This window comes from Pseudorca crassidens, chromosome 16 (genome assembly GCF_039906515.1).
Source record: "Pseudorca crassidens isolate mPseCra1 chromosome 16, mPseCra1.hap1, whole genome shotgun sequence".
Classification (NCBI taxonomy): Eukaryota; Metazoa; Chordata; class Mammalia; order Artiodactyla; family Delphinidae; genus Pseudorca; species Pseudorca crassidens.
In genome coordinates this window covers 6,741,179-6,765,268 of record NC_090311.1, presented here as the reverse complement: position 1 = coordinate 6,765,268, position 24,090 = coordinate 6,741,179, and the positions used below count along the sequence as shown (strand labels likewise).

The window sequence follows — 24,090 nt, the reverse complement described above, 5'->3', positions numbered from 1 at the left end:
ATACAAACTACCATATATAAAAAGCTAAATGACAAGGTCCTACTGTATAGCACAGGGAAATATATTCAATATCTTGTAATAAACTATAATAGAAAAGAATATGAAAAAGAATATACATATAAATTTACATATGACTGAATCACTTTGCTGTACATCAGAAACTAACACAACACTGTAAATCAACTATACTTCAATTTAAAAAAATAATAACTTAAAGAAAAAGGTGACAGAACTGGTGCTAGGAGAGAAAATGGGGACTGGAAGTCAGGGATGTGAGGGAAATTATTTTTCACTGTTTATTTTTATTTTCTTTGAAATTTTCCCATGTACATATACTTAAAAATATATATCTTAAGGGGAAAAAACCAGGAAACTATGAATATAAGAGAATATTCTTAATTAGATAAAGGTTATCTATCTCAAACCCACAACAACAGTCAGACATCAGAGTGACACATTAGAATCAGTCCCATTAAATTCAGACATAAAATAAGGATATGTACTATTTGTGCTAATATTCAAATTGTACCTGGTGCAATAAGATGAGGGGGAGGTATAAATGCTAGAAATGATAAAAATTATCACTTTCACAAATGGTATAATTATCCACATAGAAAATCCAAAAGAATCAACTGAAAAATTATTCGAACTTTTTTATTTTATTAGAGTATTTTTTATGTATTGTAAGAAGTTTATCCAGGTAGTCAAATAAATATAAGATTCACATACAGAAATCAGTAGCTTTTTTATGCATCAGACAAAACCAACCTAAAAGTGTAACTTAAAAACACACACACACACACACACACACACACACACACACACGCATTCAAGATAGCCACATTTCAAAATATACAGGAATAAACACAGAAAAGAAACATACCATACTTATGTAAAAAGAGTTATAAAGCTTTACCAAAGAACATAAAATAAGATTTGAATAAATGCAGAGATACACCACGGTATAAAGATGTGGATTCTCCTATAAATTAATATCTAAATTCAGGGAAGTTCCTATCAAATTGCCAGTGGATTTACTTGACAAACTTATTCTAAAATTCGTCTATGAGAAAAATATTTAAATAGAAACAAGAAAATTTTGATATAGAATGATGGTGACATTGCTCATTTTAAGGGCAACATAAATGGCCCCTGAGTGGGAAAAGATGGCCAACTTCACTAATAATCAGAGAAATGCAAAATAAGAAAATAACAAGATACCATTTTTTTGTCCTTAAATATCCTGAAATATCTAAAAGATAATTTGAGGGGGCAGAGAAACAGAAACTCACAGATACTGTAGATGGAAGTTTAATTGTTCCAGTCTGTTTTGAAGGTGGTTTGGCGGTGTTTATTAATACTCTGTGCCTATGGGCCAACTTGGCACTAAGAAGGTAACTTTCAGAGATGACTCCAGAGCACATTTAAACATGCACCCAAAGAGCCCGATAAAGCATGTTCATGTAGCACCACGTCTGACAGTCAAAAATTAGACACAATTCAAAGGCTCATTAGTAAGATAGTTTTTTAAAACATGGTACATCCATATTAAGGGATACAGTGCAGTAGTTTATTCATACTGACACTGCAAGAACTTCAAGATCAGTTATGTACTTCAAGAACATATGTACTGTGTAACACAGTTTATGTTCAAAATTTCAATGTATTAATAGTTATGCACATGCATGTGATTGTAAAAGCATAGAATAAAAACAAATGGTTAGGGACTTCCCTGGTGGCACGGTGGTTAAGAATCTGCCTGCCAATGCAGGGGACACGGGTTTGAGCCCTGGTCCGGGAAGATCCCACATGCCATGGAGCAGCTAAGCCTGTGCGCCACAACTACTGAGCCTGCGTGCCACAACTATTGAAACCTGCATGCCTAGAGCCCGTGCTCCGCAACAAGAGAAGCCACCACAGTGAGAAGCCCGTGCACTGGAAGGAAGAGTAGCCCCCGCTCGCCACAACTAGGAGAAAGTCTGCATGCAGCAACAAAGACCCAACACAGCCAAAATAAATAAATAAAATAAATAAATTTAAAAAAAATGGTTAGCTTACTTCTGGGGACAGGACAAGGATTAGAGATGTGGTGAAATCAAAGGGGACTCCTGCTTTCTCTGTTTGTTTGAAATTTCAAGATAAAAATGTAAGCCTATATTAATTATGTAATTTAAAACCTCTCCCAAAAGTTAATGTGGCAATTTCAAAATTTAAGCACATTTTTGTTGAAAACACATTCATTTAAAATGTGTATGTCATCACGTATCTTTATTTTATAAGGACCTGAATATTTTTCAACCTTATTAAAACCATAAAAATACTTTAAAGGTGGGGGAGTGGCAACATTACCTGTTGCCTTTCTGGTTTCTCTATATAAGGACTTTATGTTTCTTTATGTTATCACTGCAAGAAAACTTCACCTCAGCATTGAGGCACATACAGTCTATATTCTCTAATCCTAAACAAATCTTATGTCAAACCTCAGTGCTGGATCAGAAAATACATACTTTTAGAATGTGTGATGAAATAACAATATTGCAAAACTCATCAGGAATCTTCTGGAAGGGTTAGGGCTCCAGTGGAGAACTGGCCGTTTTGTTAATCGTGAACCTTACTTTTGGATTCTTTTTCAAATGCTCTGTATAGCTTTGCTGGGGAATAAATTTAAAAGTGTTCCATAACTCATCATAATGTCTTGGAAAGCGTCTGAAAATTGGGACCACCACAGCTTCCTGATAGACGTATGATATTTGGTTATTTGAAAAGCCATCGAGACAAGATGGAACATAGTCACAGGCCCAAAGATTGAAATTTCTTGAAATGTGTTGCCTTTTTTCTGAGGAGACCTTCTTACGTCCCAGGCCCTGGAGAAGAATCACAAGAAGGTTAGGAGAAAAATATTCAGGGTCACACAGTTCGGATGTCTTTAGTAAAACCACCTTCATGACATCCTATCTCTAAAAGCACAGTATGACCACCCTTACAAGAAACATCCTTTATCAACCTGTTGAAGGCTATAAATTGACACTCACAACATCCTGGTTCTCAGAGCCTTCCACTCCCACCAAGAGGACTGGACTTCTAGAGACATGGAGGGCAGAACCGGAGAGACCACAGCCTGGACTCCCTGGGACCCCAAGTAGGTTCTCTGCACCCAGGTGGCTCCTCAGCATTTCCACCCCAGGCTGCATCTCCAGCACTCAGTGGGATGGTTCTTACACCGAGAGATCCAAAGATTCTTTCCTATCCCAGAGGATTCCCAATGAAGAAAGCAGCACCTTTGGGTCTCTGATCACAGGCTTCCTCATCAACTCTTACTAATGTGACCATTAGAAAATTTTAAATTACATATGCGCTCGCAATCTCTTTTCGTCGCCCAGTGCTTTGTTAACCACCACTAACCAGTGCTATCAGACTTTATTTTCTTCAGTGATGGGGAAACACCACCTCCAGAGAAAAGACAACTGCAGTTATTAGGAAGTCCTTCTTTATATCATGTAAGCTCCCCATCCATTCCTTTGACTCCTCATGGATCCTGGCTCTGCCATCCAGAGACACACACACAGGCAATCCGTCCTTCCCATGACAGATCTTCACAAGAAATCTCACAAATGAGACAGTTGATGGGAAAGCACCTTGATGAGCATGAAATTCACAGAAACCTAGGCGGAAGGAAGGCCGGGGCAGATTTTGAAAGCTACGTGGGACTCTGAGAATTTTATGCTTTTTTCCCCCCCTCGTAACCTGTTATGAGGGTTTAATCTTGTTCCAATTTTGAGGTCAGTCCTCTATCTTCAACACGTCTCAGAAAATCAAGAGCCCTAATGTCGCTTCTCATTTTATTAGCAACTTGGAGAGAAATACTCACAGAGTCGAGGTAGAATCCAGAGTTCTGAGCGCTGTGACGATTGTCGTGTACAGAGAAGGGGAAGTTGTTATTCACTGCTTGCTGGAAAAGAGCAAGGGAAGAGATGAAAAGGCACACATCAGAACCCCAGTATGCTTCCAGAACACACCTACAGGGGCATGGAAGGAAGACGGAGGAGGCAAAGTGACCTCTAAGTAAGAATTAAACCCATCAGGGCTTCCCTGGTGGCGCAGTGCTTAAGAATCCACCTGCCAATGCAGGGGACACGGGTTCAAGCCCTGGTTCGGGAAGATCCCACACGCCTCAGAGCAACTAAGCCCATGCGCCACAACTACTGAGCCCACGCGCCACAGCTATTGAAGCCCGTGCGCCTAGAGCCCGTGCTCCGCAGCAAGAGAAGCCACTGCAATGAGAAACCCGTGCACCACACTGAAGAGCAGCCTCGCTCGCCACAGCTAGAGAAAGCCCTCGCGCAGCAACGAAGACACAAAGCAGCCAAAAATAAACAAAATAAATACATTTATTTAAAAAAAGAAGAATTAAATTCATGGACAGCGATGGCACACACGGCACAGGGTGAGGTCTTGGGTGTGTGCATCAGCTCAAGGCTTTGAAACTCAACCTTATTGCCAGATTGCTGAAAATCATAAAAAATTCTCTTTAGGGCTTCCCTGGTGACGCAGTGGTTGAGAGTCCGCCTGCTGATGCAGGGGACACGGGTTCGTACCCCAGTCTGCAAAGATCCCACATGCCGCGGAGCGGCTGGGCCCGTGAGCCATGGCCGCTGAGCCTGCACGTCCGGAGCCTGTGCTCTGCAACGGCAGAGGCCACAACGGTAAGACGCCTGCGTACAGCAAAAAAATAAATAAATAAATAAATAAAATTCTCTTTAAAACATTTTATTGAGAGACAAGGAAGGGAAAGTCTGTAGGCATGGAATTGAAAGCTGGAGAGGAATTTTGAGGCCACCTTCTTCTTCTGCCCAATATGGATTCTAGTAGACCAGAGCTCTCTGGTCCAGGGCGGCTAAATGTGAAGTTAACCCTGTTTCTCCCTCCGGCCACCTCATGCCCCTAAAGTTGCTCATGAACTGGCCAGCAAGGAAGAACGTGCATGTTAAGAACTCTGTCCATAGGGACTTCCCTGGCGGTCCAGTGGTTAAGACTTCACCTTCCAATGCAGGGGGTACAAGTTCAGTCCCTGGTCAGAGAGCTAAGATCCCACATGGCTCACGGCCAAAAAAACCCGAAAACATAAAACAGAAGCAATATTGTAACAAATTCCATAAAGACTTTAAAAATGGTCTACATCCAAAAAAAATCTTCACAAAGAAAAGAAAAGAACTCTATCCATAGAGAAGCCTAACTTTATTGTCTGGACCAGAGGTATTTCCTTCTCAAGACCATCTGAGGTATCGTACTGACCAGTGTGTGAGGTAGGATGCTACCAGAGTTTAGGGGTCCAGGGAGAGCAAGTGAGCAGTTCCCTCTGAGAAAGAGTTGTCTGGTGCCAGCGGTGCCACCCCCTTGAAGAGCCAGGGGGGCACACGGCCAGCTCTCAGGACTCACCTTCTCCCGCACTTTGTAGATCAGTGGTAGCTTCTCCTCCACTCTCCGAGATAAACGTGGACTATTGGACTCTTTTAACATGGTACGTGTGATGGATTCTGGTGTCTTTTGCATTTGTCCAATGTGAGGGAACTGGAAAAACAGCACACGCCTTGATTAAGACCAGACACATCTGAATCTCTAAGCCAAGTATCAGGGCTTCCTCTGTAAAGGGATTAAAATGCAATTTGGGTGCTTCTGGCATGCGATGGAAATGGCATAATTTTTGTAATTTTCAAGTATTCTTTCCAAGACAAAAAATATTGTCATGGCCCGAGGCCACCACTGCCGGTTGTTTCAAGTTACAGGGGCCACCCTGCCGCTCGGAGCCTGGAAATGTTTCCGAGGCCTGGTGAGGAGGGTGTGGCCCCGTGAGAGGGAGTTGATGTGCTCTGAGGAGACAGAATGCATTATTTGAGATCTTCCTTGTGGTAAGGGAGCTCTCTGCACTTGGGGCCAAGGATTCAGCCCATGTTCACAGGGGTGAGCCTACCTCCTGCAGGTATGAAGTGGACCTCAGAACACGGGGAAGGGGAGGAGAGAAGGGTCACGTTGAGTCTCCATGGAGCATGGAGAATGGTAGAGGGTGGGAAGATTATTTGGATGGCTGGGGGTGGGCTTTAGCATCTCTCTGTGAACAGAAGGGAAGGAAGCAGGACTGGGCCTAGGGAGGCAGAGTCCCAACAAAGGCCTGGACCAACCCCACAGGGAGCTCTAGACATGGATGCCTTCTCAGAGTCAGCCTGATGGAGTGAGAGGACTGGGCCCTGTGAGCCTTTGTCAATCAGTCACTGGGTAGAAGAGGATGGTGGGGACCCAGGAAGTGACCTTGGGGCAGCAGCTCTTTTCAGCCACGGAATATCTAGGGGTGGACCTCCCAGGCCACACTTTCAGCAGCTGCGCAAGTAGTCCATTCCCGAATTCCCCCTGAAGAGGGATGCGAGTGGTGCTTGACAGCCTCTGTAGCCCACCCCAATTTTATATAAACAGAGCCTCTTAAAAGCCACCCCAACAAAGTGGACTTTGAAGCAGGGATCTCAAGGGGAGGAATATGAGTGGAAATTACAATACAAACAGAAGGCAGGACCGTGACTCTTAGTGAAAATTCCTGAAAAGGGAGGAAGCATAACGTGCCGGGTCACAAACAGTAGATTCAAACGCCCTGAGACCAATCCCAGCTCTCTCTCCCATGAGGTCAGCCTTCCGCAAGAGACTTAATTTTTCCAGGCCCCAGTTTCTTTATCTGTGAAACGGAAATAACAATACTTATTTGATAAGGTAGATGTGATTAAGGGAGAAAATGCACGCACCCAGCGAGTGTTCAATAGCTGTTGGCAGGTTCTATTTTTGCTCACAGCTGTCCCCTCCCTTGTCACCAAACCCATTGTCACACCCAAAGCCAGTCCTTCCTTCTCTTTGGGATTATAATGATATTAGCTAACACTGCCACTCTCTCCCATTCCTTCTCAAGTCATGATATAACTGCACATATAAGTATGGCTTTTGTTTAATTTCTGCACAAGAGTGTGTTCAGTATGCTACTATTTATGTCAAAAGGTAGAGAGATTATGTCATCTATGTGGTATACTTGGTGGGGCATTGTTGGCAGAGAAAAGGAGAACCAATTGTCCAGATGACACATAGCCTCAGAGAGATCTTGTAAACTCAGTGCTGAGTGGAAAGAAGAAACAAAATGAGATCTATAACCCAACACCATTTATGTAAATAAATAATCCATGCACACAAAACAACAATACATAATTTACAAGAACCCATCTCAGTAAAAGAACTCCCATTATACACGTGTGAATAGCTGCCTGTGGGGTGAGCAGAGCAGGAACAGGGATCAAGGGCAAGGAGACAACCACACAAATCAACACACCATCATGTGGACGGGCTCTTCCACGGCCAAGCGACAGGGTTACCTCGGAGGAGGGCACCAGGGAAGGAAGACTTTTTTGCCATCGTTTATATGTTTCTTAATGAAGTGCATCTATTAATTGCCTCGTTTTCCCAACGAAAATAATTGTATTTGTTTCTGATTAGAGTTATAATACATGCTTATGGTTTTTAAAAGTTCAAACAATAAAGAAAAACATAAGGAAGGAAGTAGAATTCCCCTGAAATCCCATCACTCTTTTCCCTTAACTATTTTTTTTTTTTTTTTTTAGCTGTGTTGGATCTTCCTTGCAGTATGCGGGCTTCTCATTACGGTGGCTTCCCTTGTTGCACAGCACGGGCTCCAGGCACGCAGGCTTCAGCAGTTGTAGCACGCGGGCTCAGTAGCTGTGGCGCATGGGCTTAGTTGCTCCACGGCATGTGGGATCTTCCTGGACCAAGGCTCGAACCCGTGTCCCCTGTATTGGCAGGCGGATTCTTAACCACTGCGCCACCAGGGAAGTCCTCCCCTTAACTCTTTGGTGACCAACTTCGTCATGCATCCTTGTGCAACTGTACACCCATATACATGCATAATTTGCACATATAGGATCATATTATAAATGTGGCTTCAAAAATTATAAATTTATAAAATTATAAATGTGACCTTTTTATTTTTCTGATCTGTTTTACTTTTTTATTTGAATTTTATCTATTTTTTATACAGCAGGTTCTTATTAGTTACCTATTTTATACGTATTAGTGTGTATATGTCAATCCCAATTCATCCCCCCACCCCCACCCACCCTGCTTTCCTTCCTTGGTGTCCATACGTTTGTTCTCTACATCTGTGTCTCAACTTCTGCCCTGCCAACCGGTCCATCTGTACCATTTTTCTAGGTTCCACATATATACGTTAATATATATTTGTTTCTCTCTTTCTGACTTACTTCACTCTGTATGACAGTCTCTAGGTCCATCCACGTCTCTACAAATGACCCAATTTCGTTTCTTTTTACGGCTGAGTAATATTCCATTGTATGTATGTGCCACATCTTCTTTATCCATTCATCTTTCGATGGACGTTTAGGTTGCTTCCATGTCCTGGCTATTGTAAATGGTGCTGCAATGAACATTGGGGTGCATATGCCTTTTTGAATTATGGTTTTCTCAGGGTATATGCCCAGTAGTGGGATTGCTGGGTCATATGGTAATTCTATTTTTAGGTTTTTAAGGAACCTCCATAGTGGCTGCACCAATTTACATTCCCACCAACAGCGCAGGAGGGTTCCCTTTTCGCTACACCCTCTCCAGCATTTGTTGTTTGTAGATTTTCTGATGATGCCCATTCTGACTAGTGTGAGGTGATCCCTCATTGTGGTTTTGATTTGCAATAAATGCCTTTTTATAATTTAATGGTAACTTTTGGTTTCTGTTTCCTTCCCTTTCTTGTCACCCCCACCAACACCCCAGATAACAGTGATAACAATAGTAAAGACAATAGCTCTCGTACGATCCTTTACAAACACCCGTACCTATAAAAGGGACTTACACTGCTTTATAAAAATCGGACCATATGATACACACTATTTTACACCTTGCTTTTCTCACTTAACAATATATCCCAGAAAATTTTCAAAATCAACCTATACATTTCTAATTCATATATATTTTTCTAATTCATTATATATTTTTTAATGCTTTTAAACAATTTTTAAGTAAATATAAATAATACGGAGGGCCTCCAGACTCAGAACCTTTCCCTTTTCCCCTCCTCCAATCTGATTTTCCAAGTTATGCAAAATCAGGCCAAGGTGGAGAGTTTTTCTACATCACGAAGGATCCCTGTCACCAGCTAAATGACAACTGACTTGAGTTCATTTGTATTCTGCAAGTCTGTGGACTAAATCACTGTAAAAAAAAAATGTCTCTAGCATTTTAATTTCACTCTTTTAAAATATATACTTAATGGCTATAACATGATAGCTGTGAAATAAACCCTTCTGTTAGATATTGTAACCGTGAAATACAGCTTTTTAACTAGTTGGCAGTGAAATTTTTGCTGCATTCAATCACTCAATGACTGAAATATTAAATAGGAAGGTGAAAGTGTGTGCAGAGAGCCTTTTCTACCTAGTAACAGCCAGATTACCACCAGCAAGGTCAACTGCGAAATGACTGTCACCTCCAACGTGGCAATTCGTCTCCCAAATGGGCTGCTGCTGATGCAAAGCCAACAATTTCTTTAATTTTCCCAACAACTTACTTTGGGAAACTTCAGGTCAGCACGATTCTTTTTATGCTCTTAGGTGCCGGCAGCAGAAAGGACCCACACCAAAGGCTCCCCACTTAAACTGGGCCCAGGTACATTCCTGGGACACCAATAGGAGATGCAACGTTCTTTCTCGATTTCTGCCTTATAACAGAACCCTGACTTTGTTTGGGGTGGCAACGTGGTTGGTTAAAAAATACCCCCCCAAACTCCCTTGCAGCTAAATTGGCCATGTGACCAGTTGAAATGAAAGCAGAAGTCTGTGGGTGGGGCTCGTGGGAAAGAGATTGTTTCCCCTAGAAAAGGGGGCAAACTTAGCTGACAGCTGCCTTCCATCTATTTATCCGTTGACTTTCCTCTTTCCGGTAAATCCGTTGATTTACCTGCCTGAGTTGACACACTGCACTAAGGATAACAGGACAGGAGGCTGAAAAGAACCTGGGCCTTTGACAACGCCCTAGGGCATCTGTACCAGCCCTGAACTGCCTCCCTCTGGACTGATTGTTACTAGAGAAACACAGACCCCTGTCTGCATAAGGCACCGTAGTCAGCTTTTTATAATATTCAGTCGAACACAGCCCTAACTGATACTGTAGGTGATAAAAAGAGGCCAAGCTATTAAGTCTGAGAAGCTTACGTTGTCTCTTCCTAACCAATTAGTGTATGTAGTTCACGTTATTTCCCATTTTACTTTGGCTGCCATGAAACTCAGAGTCAAATGTTATATCCAAATAGCTACTGTTTAGGCCATATGGCCTGCATGTCTATGTGACATATTTTCCCAGTCTCATAAATTATATTTAAACTGGTTCTGAATTCTTATTTTTATATACTTTACTACTTTATTGTGAATATTTTCCATTCATTACTTTAAATCTGTGAAATGGAGCAGGGTATACAAGAAAGAATATCAGTATAAATATATATCCCTTGGAATCTGTGGGGGATTGGTTCCCCCCATCCCACCTTGTGGGTATCAAAATCCAAGGATGCTCAGGTCCCTTAGTTGCCCTTCAGTATCCGTGGGTTCTGCATGGTGGACATATATGCATAGATATATTACATATCTACATATGTTATATATTATCTATATAATAGCAAGTATTGAGTGGTTACTATGTTTCCATTGCATTATACTAAGCACCTTTGTATGAATTATCTCATTAATCCCCACCACGGCCTCTAACCTTAGTATATTATGCTCCCATTTAACAGACAAAGAGACTGAGATTTAGAAAGACTAAGTTGCTTAGGGTTTTTAAAGCCTTCAGGCTCAAATTTTCCAAGACGTTTTCCATTTTTCTTTTTCCTTTTAAACAAACAAATTAAAAAAAAATTTCTATGTATTACTGCCCTAGAAGAGGCTAGTACCGCTATTTTCTGTGATACAACCAGTGGGGAAAAGAAAAGGCAAAGATAACCAGCCTCATGGAGTTTATATAATAAATTATACAGTGTGTCAGAAGATAGATGTTATAGAAAAGAGAAAACGCAGAGCGCACACCAGTGACTGCTTAGTGAACAGTCACAAGTTGCCAGCCTGCTGAGCGCTTTACACTCAGATTAATTTCATTTGATCCTCCCAAGGATACTATGAGAGTCCCATTTCACAGATGAAGGAACTGAGGCTGGGTGAAGTGATTTGTCAGACGTCATACTATGGTAAGTAGCAGAAGTATCCTGACCACACCCACGTGGCCTGAGAAAGATGAGAGAGGGCATCATCCTTCTTACCCATCTTCCATCCTTGTCTAAAGGTGGGTTGAAGCGTCTCCCTTTGGCCATTTTCTGCAGGAAGCTGAAGGGGGCTGAGGTTGGCTCTCTTATCCCTTCATCGCCTCATGAGTTCTATACCTGGGAAGCCACTCCTCCTTGCTCCTGACCTTTAATTCTCAGCCTCTACCAGGAGGGGAAGTCCGGGAGTGGTCCCTGTTGTCATAGCATCAGAGCCCACCCATCACAATGGGGGAGGAGTGCGGGTGTTCCAAGCCCCCCAAGGGCTCCTGCCTCGGGTCCCTTGCAGCTGCCGCTCCCCAGTGTGTAAGCCTCCAGGTCCCAGGTGAGAAAGCCATACACACAGATCACACAGGTGTGGACCAGACAGTCTTGAGATAATGGTGAACTCTGTACCCTCCAAATCCTCTGATGACTTCTGAGTTGAATATCCTCACGGTAACCATCTATTCCAACCTCCTAGTTTTCAGAGAAGTGAGCTGACTCTGCCTTGTCTACACCCAGCCAGGACTCAGGCCTCCCCACGTGCTCCTTTCCTGGCTGCCTGCACGTCCCAGCTCACCCACTGTGACTCCCCTACTGCACGCTGCTGAGGCCATGAGGAAGCAGCAATCATGAGTGGTTAGTAAATACCGGGTGCTGTGCTGAGCGCTCACGTGTTTTACTTTTTCTCCATGAACCTTTGGGGTTTACAAATGAGGAAACAGAGCCACGTACCCAGTGGAGGGGGCGCCGGGTCACGGGACAGCTCCAGGGCTCGCAAGCCTTTCGAGGGCCACCTGGCGTCCCCCAAGCTGCAGAGGTGGCTCCTGAGAGCTGACCTTCCTCTTGGGGCCCGGACGCTCAAGTCCTACCTCACTTCTACTCAGTTACGTGATTTCTGCTTTTCTTTCCCCTCCCTCCCTCCCTCCCTCCCTTCCTTCCTTCCTTTTTTTTTTTTGCTGTACGCGGGCCTCTCACTGTTGTGGCCTCTCCCGTTGCAGAGCACAGGCTCCGGACGCGCAGGCTCAGCGGCCATGGCTCACGGGCCCAGCCACCCGCGGCATGTGGGATCTTCCCGGACCGGGGTACGAACCCGTGTCCCCTGCATCGGCAGGCGGACTCTCAACCACTGTGCCACCAGGGAAGCCCCTTCCTTCCTTTTTAAAATTCTGTGTCTTGACAATTCTCTTGGCTACTCCATGTGAAAATAAGAGTAAACACCAATGGGAGAATTTGTCCAACTCTCTGTTTTTTGCTAAGAAATTGTGTCCTCAAGACCCTCTTCCCCTAATCATCGACGAGGGTGTCCTAACAAGAGTTGCCGTGTTAGTGATATGGGACCTCTCCTCTGGCCAGCACCGGGGGCCCAGAGAGCTGTGTTCCTGGATGAGATGCCTGAGGTGGAGCACAGACTGAAACTGAGCAGGTGTTAGTAACCATCTCCACTTACAGATGAGGAAAGGGAGTCTCAGAGAGGTGGAGGGACGCACCCATAGTCACACAGCTAATTTGTAGCAAAGTCCAAACTAGAACCCAGATGTACTGAGGCCAATTTCAATGCCAGCATCAAACAGGATTCGTTTCACTGTACTTCCCTGACCACATTAAATTACTGGGCAGTGAATTTTCTAGGATTGCTTTTAACTCCCTTTCTTTAATCTGCATGAAACTGGGCCTCTTAGCCATGATCCCTCCTCACTGTGAGCTCTGGCAGGCCAAGGGTCAAATGACTACCATCATGTGCTCCTCCGGTGGGGGGGCCCCTCCCTCCCCAGCAGATGTCATGCCAGGGAGCGCTGCACAAATGGAGGGGAAGGATGAATGCAGAATGCTGCTTCTCCCACATCAAGAGACTGAGAGTAAAGCAATAAGGAGGGAGGGAGCTGAAGACTGAGACTAAAGGCCTAGCAACGGTGCCATTTCCAAACCATAGTATTTCACAGACATTCCCTTTGTCTCCACCGATGGAGCAGAAAATCCTTTAGATCTAAAATCCCGTTTCTAAATATATCCTTCATCTCCTCTGTATTTAGTCTTATGCTCTATTAAACAAGGTATACAATCACTGGTTAAGGTGTATTCCAATTTTCCCCTGTTGAACGATTGTTTAAAATTCTAAAAGATTTGTCCAAGAAAATCAAAAGCAAATAAAGAAAACCCGGCCAGGAAAAATGAAATTCAAGTTTTCTTCAGCTAGGATTTCCTAGCTGCAGATCGGGGTGGGGTTGTTCATTGTTGATGTTATTCTTTTTGGAGGTTTGAATTACTGAGCTGAACTTGGAGACCCATTCTGAAAACAAGTCCTGTAGCACTCAGGGCACTAAGATCACTGGGGCCGAGAACACCGGAGGGTGGAGCTCCATCCTGCTTTGGGTCTTTGCACGAGCTGGGCCCTGCTCAGAATGCAGTGATGCAACACCGCCTGTTAAAGGTAGCTGTGAAGGCAGTGCTGAGACACGGGCACGTTCATTCAACAAATACTGACGGGAACAGCCACTGTGTGCCAGCACTGTGTTCAAACAGTGGGAAGACAATCACCAAAATCAACTTTTCGTAAGTAGTAAATCATGGATTTGCCAACACATCAGATGACTAGGACCCCCAATTATTGATTAACCAAAAATTATTTTCAGTGAGTTATCTACAACCTTTGTATCTAATCGTTCCACCCAATGTATTTTTCGAAATGACAGCTGTTGTGTACTTTGACTTTTAGATCTTTTACATCCGAAGTGTCAAGGACCTTATGAAAAGCAGCTGTGCCTATCTCTTCCACGTGTTTTTAGTGCACTGTGCCATTCCTTGTTTTAATTAGCAAGTTGCTGTCTTTGGTGGGAAAGTGGTGGAACCACGGGTGTGTTTTCACACACGCATCGGCCACGCGCCCAGGTGTGCTGCCCGCACAACTCTCAGACCTGCACACACAGGCATGCTGCAGTTCATCATGCCACCAGAAGTTTTACCTCCACCTTCACGTCCACAAATCCCGGACGACTTAACTTGCATATGGGAAAAGCCGAGCCATCTGCATGTAAAATGTTGAGCATCTGAGAAATTCTCAGGCATCTGAATTATAAAACACGTTTTCTTTTCACCCTGCAAGGTAAACTATCTGGATTCTTTCTGCAAATAGCAACAGAATTGAGGTGACTCAACTGTACGTTTTTATTATGGTTCATGATTCGTACGGAACTCATGGAAATTACAATGGATGCACGACCCATTTGCACATCATCTTGAAAAGTACTCGGGCACCTGTCACGTGAAGCACATTTTTTGTTTGCTTGTTTTACCCTATGTTGCAAACTATCTGGAAAATCAACTGCATCTCTCTCCCTTCCACTCAAGAAAACAATTCCTGGATCAAGACAAGTAAGACGAATTGAAAGACAAGAAGGAGAACTTGACCAACCTGGAAGTTTGTGCAGCTGAAAGGTAGAAACACTAACATTTATAAAAACGCTTGACTCTGCTGACACGCATGAGTCGGTAAGGATGTGAGACATTGCCCAGGTAATGACAATTTTTGACAACCTTGCTGAAACGTGAATCGCTATAAACTTTTCAAATCGTGTCTAGAGAAGCTTTTGGTTCATTGATAACTTGGAGAATTGGTCACTCAAAAAATTGCTGCCATCTAGCAAATTGTACTGGACACAGTTAAGGTCACAGTAAATACTGTCGCTGTCCTCACGAAGCTGGCTGTCTTGTGGGGAGACAGACATTACCACACAGATAAGTGGTTATAGTTATGAGAGGTACTGGGTGCTCAAGACCATGTGACAGTGGGACCTGCACGAATCTGAAGGGTGACCAGGAAGGTGATGAAGAAATGAAGAATGACTTCAATGAACTGAGGGGAGCACGTGCCAGGTAGGGGGAAAGCCCGTCAGAGGCCCTGATATTGGGTGGAGCTTGACTCACTCAGGAACCAAAAGGAGGTCAGAGGACCGCGCAGGGTGGAGATGATAGAGGAAAAAGCAGAAGGCGGGCCATTCAGGGCCTCCAGGCCACCCAAGAGCTGTGGACCGGCACCTTGCCCTTTGTGACCTTGACCATCTGGCCAATGTCGGTAACAGACAGAGACTTGAGGAACAGGTAACAACAACACGCCAGTTAAGAACTTTTGCTTTTTTAGAAAAATCACCTTAGAAATAAGACTCACCCTTAGGATGCAGCAGGCGTGCCGAGTTTATTCTTTCTCCAAATTCTGAAAAAGACAGGTGGAAATATTTAGTTTGATTTCCATTTCTCCACTGGCTGCGCTTGTTATTCCCATTTTCACTTCTGTGTTTCCGTGTTGGTTGAGGTTTACGTGAAGACTCGATGCTATTGTTTCCACCCCTGGAAAGACAGCAGCTTTTGTCCTCTCGCAGTTTGAACGGGACAGTCCTCCGAAGACACAGAATAAAAGACAGCAGTAATTACAAGTGTGCTTCAGAACAGAGAGCACTGGAATGGAAAATGCCGGCCTCCACAATCATAAAGCAAAACAGCCATATATATTTTTCAGCTGAAGAGGAAATGAACAGTGTCTTGGAACGTGATGGTAAGTTCATCTCCATCCCACGCGGGGAGGAGAGAGAGGAGGTGAGGTCCCTCAACGAAGAAGAGATCTGTAGGTCTTTTAAGATCCCCTCTCTCCTCTTACCGTGTACCATAAAACATAACGGCGATTTCATCACCTTGGCAGCAAACTGTGAGCTAATAAAAGAGCCTTGTTACAAAGATAATAAGACAAAGTCATAAATGACAGACGTGGGCTGAGTCCTGACGTTACACCCCGATTCCTCCAGCTCGACTGGGATCCGAGGTTCATCAATTCAGTTAATTGTGTGGATGACCACCAATTTGTCCTTTCTTGCTTGCTCTTTCTTCACATTCCAGGGTATTTCTGTCACCGGGCGTCCTTGCAAAGGCAGATAGGAAATGGACACAGTGTCAAGGCTTGCGATGTTGCCTTCGCAAGGTCTTTTCTTCCCTACTTCCTTCTAAGTTGGCTGTGAGGTAAGGAACCTTCCCACCACCAAGGCCTCACTGCTCCAGGTGTGGTCCTTGGACCAGCAACCCAAGCACCACTTGGGAGTTTATTAGGAATGCAGAGTCTCAGGTTCATGCCCAGACCTACTGAATCTGAATCTGCATTTTAACAAGACGCCCGGGTGATCTGTGTGCACATAAAGTTTGAGAAGCACCACCCTGGAGAATCTCAAGGCCCTGGTCAGTGCTTGAGGCTTTCTCGGTCTTTCTGTGAAAACACAGAGGATTCAGGGCACCCGTGGGCCCATTTGACCTTGTACCTACAGAGAAGAATTGCAGCCTAATTCTTGGGCAAGGATCACTGTCCTTTTAGACTTTTAAAGATTTGGAAACTCAAGTAGGAGGCTAAAAGAGTTTATATCCTATTTTCCTAGGAGGTTTTCCCTTCGGCGCTTAAAACCGTTCTAGAAGGCATAACACCGACCTCAGTGTGCCTGATACGGAAGTAGGGAAGTAGAGGTTTTCCCCCAGAGGACCCTGAGACACATGCTGTTTCTTTGCACAGTTATATAAACAGGCTGCAGTGTGGTTGTCTTAACGTTTCATTTAGATTCCTACCCCATTGATTCAACGGTGGCAAATGATAGTAAACCAAATTCATGGTTCCGCCATGCCATGGTCCAGTCGTTTTGACAGTGGCAGAATGACCCCATCGGGGCTGTGTGCCTAATTAAGTACGTAGTCAATAACCTGCTCCCTCGGGACCAAGCCATTTGCTTTCTCCATCGTGGGAACAGGATCAAACTGGGCAGTGAATGTGGGCAGTTCCTGCAGGAAGAACTCATATGAGGTGAGGACGGATTGATTGGAATTAGTTATTTCAGAACCAGCGCTGGAGACGGCAGAGAGAATGCGCTTTCTTTCCTCAGGTGATTCCAATACTCCTTCACAAAGGTGAGACAAGGACCACGTCCAGCTCGCCAGGGGCACACGCATGTGGGCCATTTAGAGCGAGCATCCTAATGTGCAGGCGTGTATGTCTCCAGGGAGGGCTCAGAAATTTGGGAACAGACCAGCGTTGGTATGTTGGCATGCACACAGCTCACGGCTGCACGAGGTCTCTAATTGTTTTGCAGTGAGATAAGAGCTCTCCGTTTTATCCGAAGTCTCAGGACAGCTTACTGACTGCACTGTCTGGCTGTACAGCACATAATAGCATTGTTAGGGGAAATGTCAGCACAGGCACTGAAGGGTGGAAAAACATGAAATCAGATTTCTCACATGACGAGGGCTTGGACAGCAGTTGGGCTTTTGCTCCCGCTGAATGGGGCCGAGGATTCTTTTCAGGCTGATTCGATCAGACACCGCATAGTGTTTGTCCAGCCAACCCAGCGTGCAGTTAACACATTTTAACAAGTCACCTCCTCTTCCTCCTCCCAGAAAGAGGTCTGGGGCGGACAGACACTTTACCAGTCGCTTCACAGAGAAATCGTTTTCATAACATCCCGAGCCTCCTAAGACTTCACGTTGTATTCTTACATCAGCCATCTGCTAGGGTAGATGCATCCATACGACATCTTCCGCTGGCACAGTTAAAAGAGATTCTCTCTGTTCGAACCTTGTGTTACATTTACATTCAAAGTTACGTTGCTCTCTCTTTGCCCTTGCCCCCAAGGAATTGTGGGAATTCAAGTTAATAGGCTTTTAATGGTTCTGTGATAACTGTGATTATAAACTGTGAATCAGATTGCGGGAGCATCGAAGTTCAGCTGCATCTCATGCAAAGACATCACCGTTGCTTTTGATCCTCAGTTGAAATTTGGTTTCCAGTGTTCAGACACCACCACTGTAAAAAAATAAAAAATAAAAGCCACCTCATTTGCTTTACAATTGCTTTGATAACAATTTTAAAGCCTTTAAACACACATTTTCCTTTTGATATATTAGCAGTATTCAGAAACACATCCTGTTGCTAAAAATTAAATTTCAAAGTCTACAATTGTATTTCCTGCTTCCTTTTAGACGCTGGGTTTATTTAAAACACATGCAACATGTTAGACACGTGTGTGCGCACACACACACACTCACACGTACTCACGCGCTGCCTTCAACATTTCACTGCCAAATATTTAGAAATAAATTTTTACTGAGTTCTCTGAACATGTAATTACTGCTTTGAGGCTAGTTAATGAAAATATACTTTTCTTTGAAACATGTTGGCTCTACTAAATGAGTCTTTCCTTGTGAGTCCATAGATGAATCGATGGTGAGCCTCCTTGAAAAAAAGAGGCATTCTGATCATTGTTGCCAGATGTCTCAAGCAAGCCTGCCAAGCTGGGGCCAGAAACACAGCCTTAAAATAGTAGGCACGGAACTGCACCATCAGCCAATTAGGGCCCTTAGAGCAAATTAGCTCTCATTTCCCATTGGCCAGAGCAACTGTGACTTGTGCACGGACAGCCCGGGAACATTCCAGTGAGCATCTCCTACTGTGGCCAACTGTTGCTGGCATCTGAAAAGGCCGCAGAGAACAGTCAGACCCCAGTTTTAAAAAACTGCCGTGCTGAAACACCTCAACTCACTTCCCAGCAAGATCCCCATGGCCAATCCTGGAGAGCAGGGCATTGTCTAAGGCAAAATAATCCCTGTGGGTAGAATAGTTCCACATGGCAAAGCCCTCACAGAGTTGGCCTCTAGAGAGAAGGTTGTACTCTCAGGTAAGGGAGCCCTTACCTACAGGCCATCCTTGAGGAGAAATCAATGAGGTTGGTTCAGTGGGAAATCCACAAGAATGGAAGCTGAGTGATCGAGCAACAGACAGTACATGATCTCCAGTTGGAGGCTGCATTCAACATCAATTTTAAAAGAGACATTTGAACAAAAAGCCATGGGAAGCATCGAACCCTTAAAGACCAGTTCATCTGTAAGGAACAAAGGACCACTGAAGCAGAAAGTCGCATCTACAAAGGTCACCTCTTGGTAACACATACCCCACTGGGCAGTCGGGAGCACTTTAGACCCTGTCCAGTGATGCTGCCAGCACTGACATCAGGACTAAGAATTAAGAAATTACTACTGGCAGCAAAGAGTGATTTGGTTGCAATAGCTCTCCAAAAGCCTTAAAAACATCCATGTTTATGATCCAGTAATTTTACTTCTGAAAATTTACCACAAGAAAATACCCACATGTTTGCACAAAGATGTATCCCGAAGTACGCTCATTATACTATTTGTTAGAGAAAAAAAAATCGAAACATAAAGTTGAACCCAATGCAGTCATGAAAAACATAGAAGAATGACAACAGAAAAATGTTTACATTGCATTGTACAGTCAGAAAGAAAGGTAAATACTTCTACAGGGTGATCCTCTTTTGTAAAAATGTACATACACATTCATGGAAAGTTACACTAAAATTTTAGAATTAATTGAATTTCTTTTTTTTCTTCATTGAGCTTTTCCAAATTTCCATAATGAGCATGTATTGTTATTGTGGTAGGAAACAAAGCTAAAAGAATTTTAAAAGAAGGTATAGCAAAGCAAGTAATGCATGATCAATATCTTGCAACAGTTCAGGCCCGGACAAGGAGAAGGGCATGTAAATTAAGCTATATAGAGAATCCATGATGTCTGCTTAGAGCAGAGAGGGCTAGACTGACTATGGTCAAGTCATGAATTTACATGTGTTCCAGGAAAGTGTTTTACAGGCAATCCTCCACATTGCGTTAGGTGCTGACGGTACCATGGTCAGTTATCAGTGGTTCATACTCTAGAGGGCCCACGGCCTGAGTGAGGAATGCGTCCACACTGGTGGCAGGCAAAGTTCCCCCGTCAGCTCTAGTGGAATCCACCTTGATAAGCTTTGCATTATGGAAAGTAAAATCATATAAAGCTTAAAGTCAGCAGCAGCCTGACCCTTGCCCGTAACCCAGACTTTTAACAGTAAGACCTTGAAGTCAAACAATGAGGAATAATGCAGTTCCAAGTTCCAGCAGTAGCTCTGGAAGCTCTCTAGCTGCTGAGGTCTTTAAGCAGGAATGTTAAGACATGCTCAAACGTCTTCACGGGCTCTTCTGAATACAATCTGAAACTGTCAGTGCTTCACATCCTCAGGAATCAGACCCCAAAAAGGTAGATCAGGTCAATTTGGGATACCCCTCCTCTCCACTACTGAAAAGCTTTTGCCGTGATTTCTTTGATACAAGCGTTAATTTTTATAGTTAATAGATCACCTGACAGACTTCCACCTGACAGGGGGTTAAGGCAGGCCCCAAGGGCACTGGCCAAGTGATCAAGGCCAAGGCTCAGTCTTAAGGACCAGAGCTGATAACTTCCATATTTAATTCATTCCATTATTAATCACCCTATCAATATCATTTAAAGTAACATATTTCTCTGTTAAACAAAATAGGCATTTTCATCCTGCATCTTTATTGACCATGTTTTCTGGATTTTAGTGCAGTTGGACTCTTCGGTCTGAAGAAATTGCCAATCTCTGTTCTAACCCAATCCAGTGGAGGAAAACAGAGTTTTTAAAAGTGTATCTTGAATTATCTGTTGTGTGTCTCTAAGTTGTACAGTGAAGCAAAAGCCACCTGAATGCTAGTACCTCAATATTTCTCTGTATTTCTCAATATTCTCAATATTTCTCTGCAGGACAAAACTTCCAACATTTAGAAATGTATAAGCAGTGGCAAAAACCCTGGGGAAACCCACGCAGGGATGGCGTCTGGAGGCAGCGCTGGCCGGTGGGTGAGAACACAGCATGGGGTGCTTGCAGCCCCGCACCGCCACTTACTTGGCGTGCGACCTTGAGCAAGTTACTTAATCTCTTTGTGCATCAGTTTTATCACCTGTAAAATGGAAATAAAAAACTAGTACCTACCGCTTTGGGTTACTGTAAGGATTGAAGCTGTTGATGCAGGTCAAATGTACACAAAAAAGTGCCTGACACATAGTTAGGTGGGAATAAATGTTAGCTCTTTTGACTATATGTTACTGGTCCCCCAAAGTGCATGAATTTTGTCAAGAGGCCCATGGGAACTCAGTGGTGGTGAGGGCAGAAGGAGGAGGGGGCCTAGGAAATCAGAGGTGGGCAGGACCAGAGCTAAGGACCCGTTCTGAGGCTCTGGAGGCCGCTCCATAGAGTCAGTGCTTTGGGATGTAAAGGAGGCTGTGGCAGAGGTAGATGCTCTCCGGGCCAACCAGAAAAGCCCACCAAGAAGACATCGTAATTCTCAAAGATGGCTTCTCCAGGATTCTCCCAGGCCCTGACCTTGGATTCTGCCTCTCATTCTCTTCCTGGTTCAGACATGAGGACCCCCTGCAGCTGTGTTGGCATCTGTTCTTCTTATGACTTGGAGGTAGTGGGGTGCAGCCAGGTGGCATGTGAGTGGGTTGAGGGCGAGGAGCAGTGCTGTGCAGAAGGGGCCCCCCAAGCACCACATGGGGAGCCTGTAAGTCTCAAAGGCAAATATGGATTCTGTACAGCTTTGCTAATGGAAAGGCTTGCTTCAGTCTGAATTGAGGTCTTCCAAGCAAAATCACCAGCAGTGACAGGCTCTTCAATATGGGATCTAGCCACAGGCCAAAGATCAAGCTTCGCTGAACCAGAGAGAGGGAAAAAATGACAGTCAGACATCTTCTTTTTCCGCACACAGACTGTAATCAGCTCTCCACAAGGTCATCCTGGAACTCCAAGGACAGTCCAGACCCTCCTGGCTCTCCTCAGTAATGGACGGAGGCAATGGTGCAGATAATCCAGCCAAATGGTGGGTGATCCAAAAGCCATTTCCATTTGGCCTTGGGAGAAGTTTCCGTGCTCATTCTGAGTGTGGGTATATGCGAGCCTCCCCGCCAGATCTGGGGCGCACATTGAGGTCTGGGCAGGTCCCAAGCTGAGGTTACCCTCAGAGGGAGGCATCTCCCAGCAGCAGCTGTGTGGACTGTGGCCACTGCAGAGCACGGGCAGCTTTGCTGGCAGGTCAGGATGGGATGTGGGTAGGGGTTCTCCACCTGCCCCCTTCCCTGGTCCATTCTCCATCCTTGTCTGACTTGTCCAGAGGGCTGACCCTGCCAACAGCATCACCTGGGCTCCTTTGCCTTCTGGCTTTCTGGCAGGTTTGAGTGATAGGACGCGGGAGAAGAGAAAGGTGGGAAAACCTGAGATATCTCTTCCCTACTTCCTTCCTGTTCTGGCATAATTTCCCTGGTAACCTCTATTTTCCTTCCACCTCTGCCCTGGTTCCAGTCTTCACTGAGCTCCAGAACACCACTCCCTCCTTTATGCCTTTGGTCCCCTGGTGGTAGGGACGAAGGCTTGTAGTCCCACGTGGGTTCATGAGTGATGCCTTCATTAACGCATTTTCACTAAACCGTCTGGAGCGAGCTCTGTTTCCCGCTGAACCCTGGCGGACAGAGGGTGGTACAGGATGGGACTGAAGTTGGAGCTGGAGCTGAGAGCCTGGGAGGGCTGAAGCAGAGAGGCACCTCAATACCTGCTCAGAGCACAGCCCCTCCCTGCATCTGGCTGAAGCCCACTGCCCCTCTCTGTGTAGAGGCCACTTGGTTCTGCCTAGCCTGCCCCCCCATTCCAGACAAGTGGCATCAGGTACAACCCACCTGAATAATTCAGTGTTGGAGGCCAAGCCATCTCTTCCTTGTGGCCATCTGGGATGACCAACTTCCCTCGGAAATGGAGACATCACATTTTAAAAGGAGAGACTTACATGTGGAATCTAGAAAAATGGTACAGATGAACCTATTTTCAGAGCAGGAATAGAGACGCAGATGTAGAGAACGGATGTGTGGACACAGGGCAGAGGAGAAAGGAGGGTGGGATGAATTGGGAAATTGGGATTGACATATACACACTGCCGTGTGTAAAACAAATAGCTAGCGGGAACCTGCTGTATAGCACAGGGAGCTCAGTGGGTACTCTGTGATAACCTAGATGGGTGAGATGGGGGAGGGGGGAGGCAGGTCCAAGGGGGAGGGGATATATGTATACATATAGCTGATTCACTTCATTGTACAGCAGAAACTAACACAACATTGTAAAGCAACTATACCCCAATCAAAAAAAATAAAAAGATAAAAGGAGGACTTACCCAACATCCTTGAATTTTCCTTCTGAGCCCCCTTCTCTAATCCTGTCCTCTAAAAACTGGGATTGGGATTGGTTGAGAGGCTCTTTCATTGATCACCAGTTCTTTGACCTTGACCCTGACCCTATCTTCTATAATCACCACCCGCATTCTTTCTCCTTAGTCTGCTCAACTTTCTGGCTTCCCGTTGGTTGAAGCCATAGCTGCTCCAACTCTGCCTCTGTGACAATCCATTTGCTTGTTCTATTGCTGGACAATTCAGTTGTTTCTGATCTAACATCTAGTTATATTGCAGAGCTTCTGGCCTCTGTGAGTGGCACCACCATCCGTCCAGTTCCACACACCAAAGGTTTGGGTGTCATCCTCGTACCGTCCTTTCCTCCACTCCCCAAATCCAAGCCATCCCCGAGTCTCGGCATATCTCTCTAATCCATCCACCTCTCTTGAACTCTGCTTCCAACACCCTGGTTTAAGTGACATGACTTCTCAACTGGGTGGCTGCCTCCCTCCAGGAATCCCCACATCCACACCGCCCTCCTCACCAAGCCATCCTGCACCCCGTGGGCTTTGAAAATGTAAATCAAACCATGTCAACTCTTAAAGCCCCTTCAGAGGTCTCCACTACGCTGAGCACAAAGACAGCCTTTCCTGGATCCAGAAACCCC

The 24,090-nt window shown here is 44.6% G+C and overlaps 1 protein-coding gene across 2 annotated transcripts; it reads right to left on the bottom strand.

The window, feature by feature from the left end:
- Window positions 1-612: 612 nt before the first annotated feature.
- On the bottom strand, window positions 613-23,920 carry TEX36 (testis expressed 36). Of its 2 annotated transcripts, XM_067709095.1 has the most exons (5): window positions 22,941-23,920; window positions 15,507-18,167; window positions 5,437-5,568; window positions 3,869-3,949; window positions 613-2,864 (listed from the first exon to the last, which is right to left on the bottom strand). In XM_067709095.1, the coding sequence occupies exons 3-5, from the start codon at window positions 5,548-5,550 to the stop codon at window positions 2,568-2,570; spliced, it is 492 nt and encodes a 163-aa protein (XP_067565196.1). In that variant the 5' UTR covers window positions 5,551-5,568; window positions 15,507-18,167; window positions 22,941-23,920; the 3' UTR covers window positions 613-2,567. The 2 variants fall into 2 exon arrangements, with proteins under 2 accessions (XP_067565196.1, XP_067565195.1); XM_067709094.1 differs by lacking the exons at window positions 15,507-18,167; window positions 22,941-23,920 and adding an exon at window positions 11,360-11,410.
- Window positions 23,921-24,090: the final 170 nt, after the last annotated feature.

Bases quoted from the DNA above. Each gene is read 5' to 3' on its own strand.
- TEX36 (XM_067709094.1), bottom strand. From the start codon at position 11,410: ATGGCCAAAGGGAGACGCTTCAACCCACCTTTAGACAAGGATGGAAGA. The intron at 5,569-11,359 runs GTAAGAAGGATG...CTGTTTTTCCAG, and splicing joins TAGACAAGGATGGAAGATGG to TTCCCTCACATTGGACAAAT. The intron at 3,950-5,436 runs GTGAGTCCTGAG...GCTCTTTTCCAG, and splicing joins TCTACAAAGTGCGGGAGAAG to CAAGCAGTGAATAACAACTT.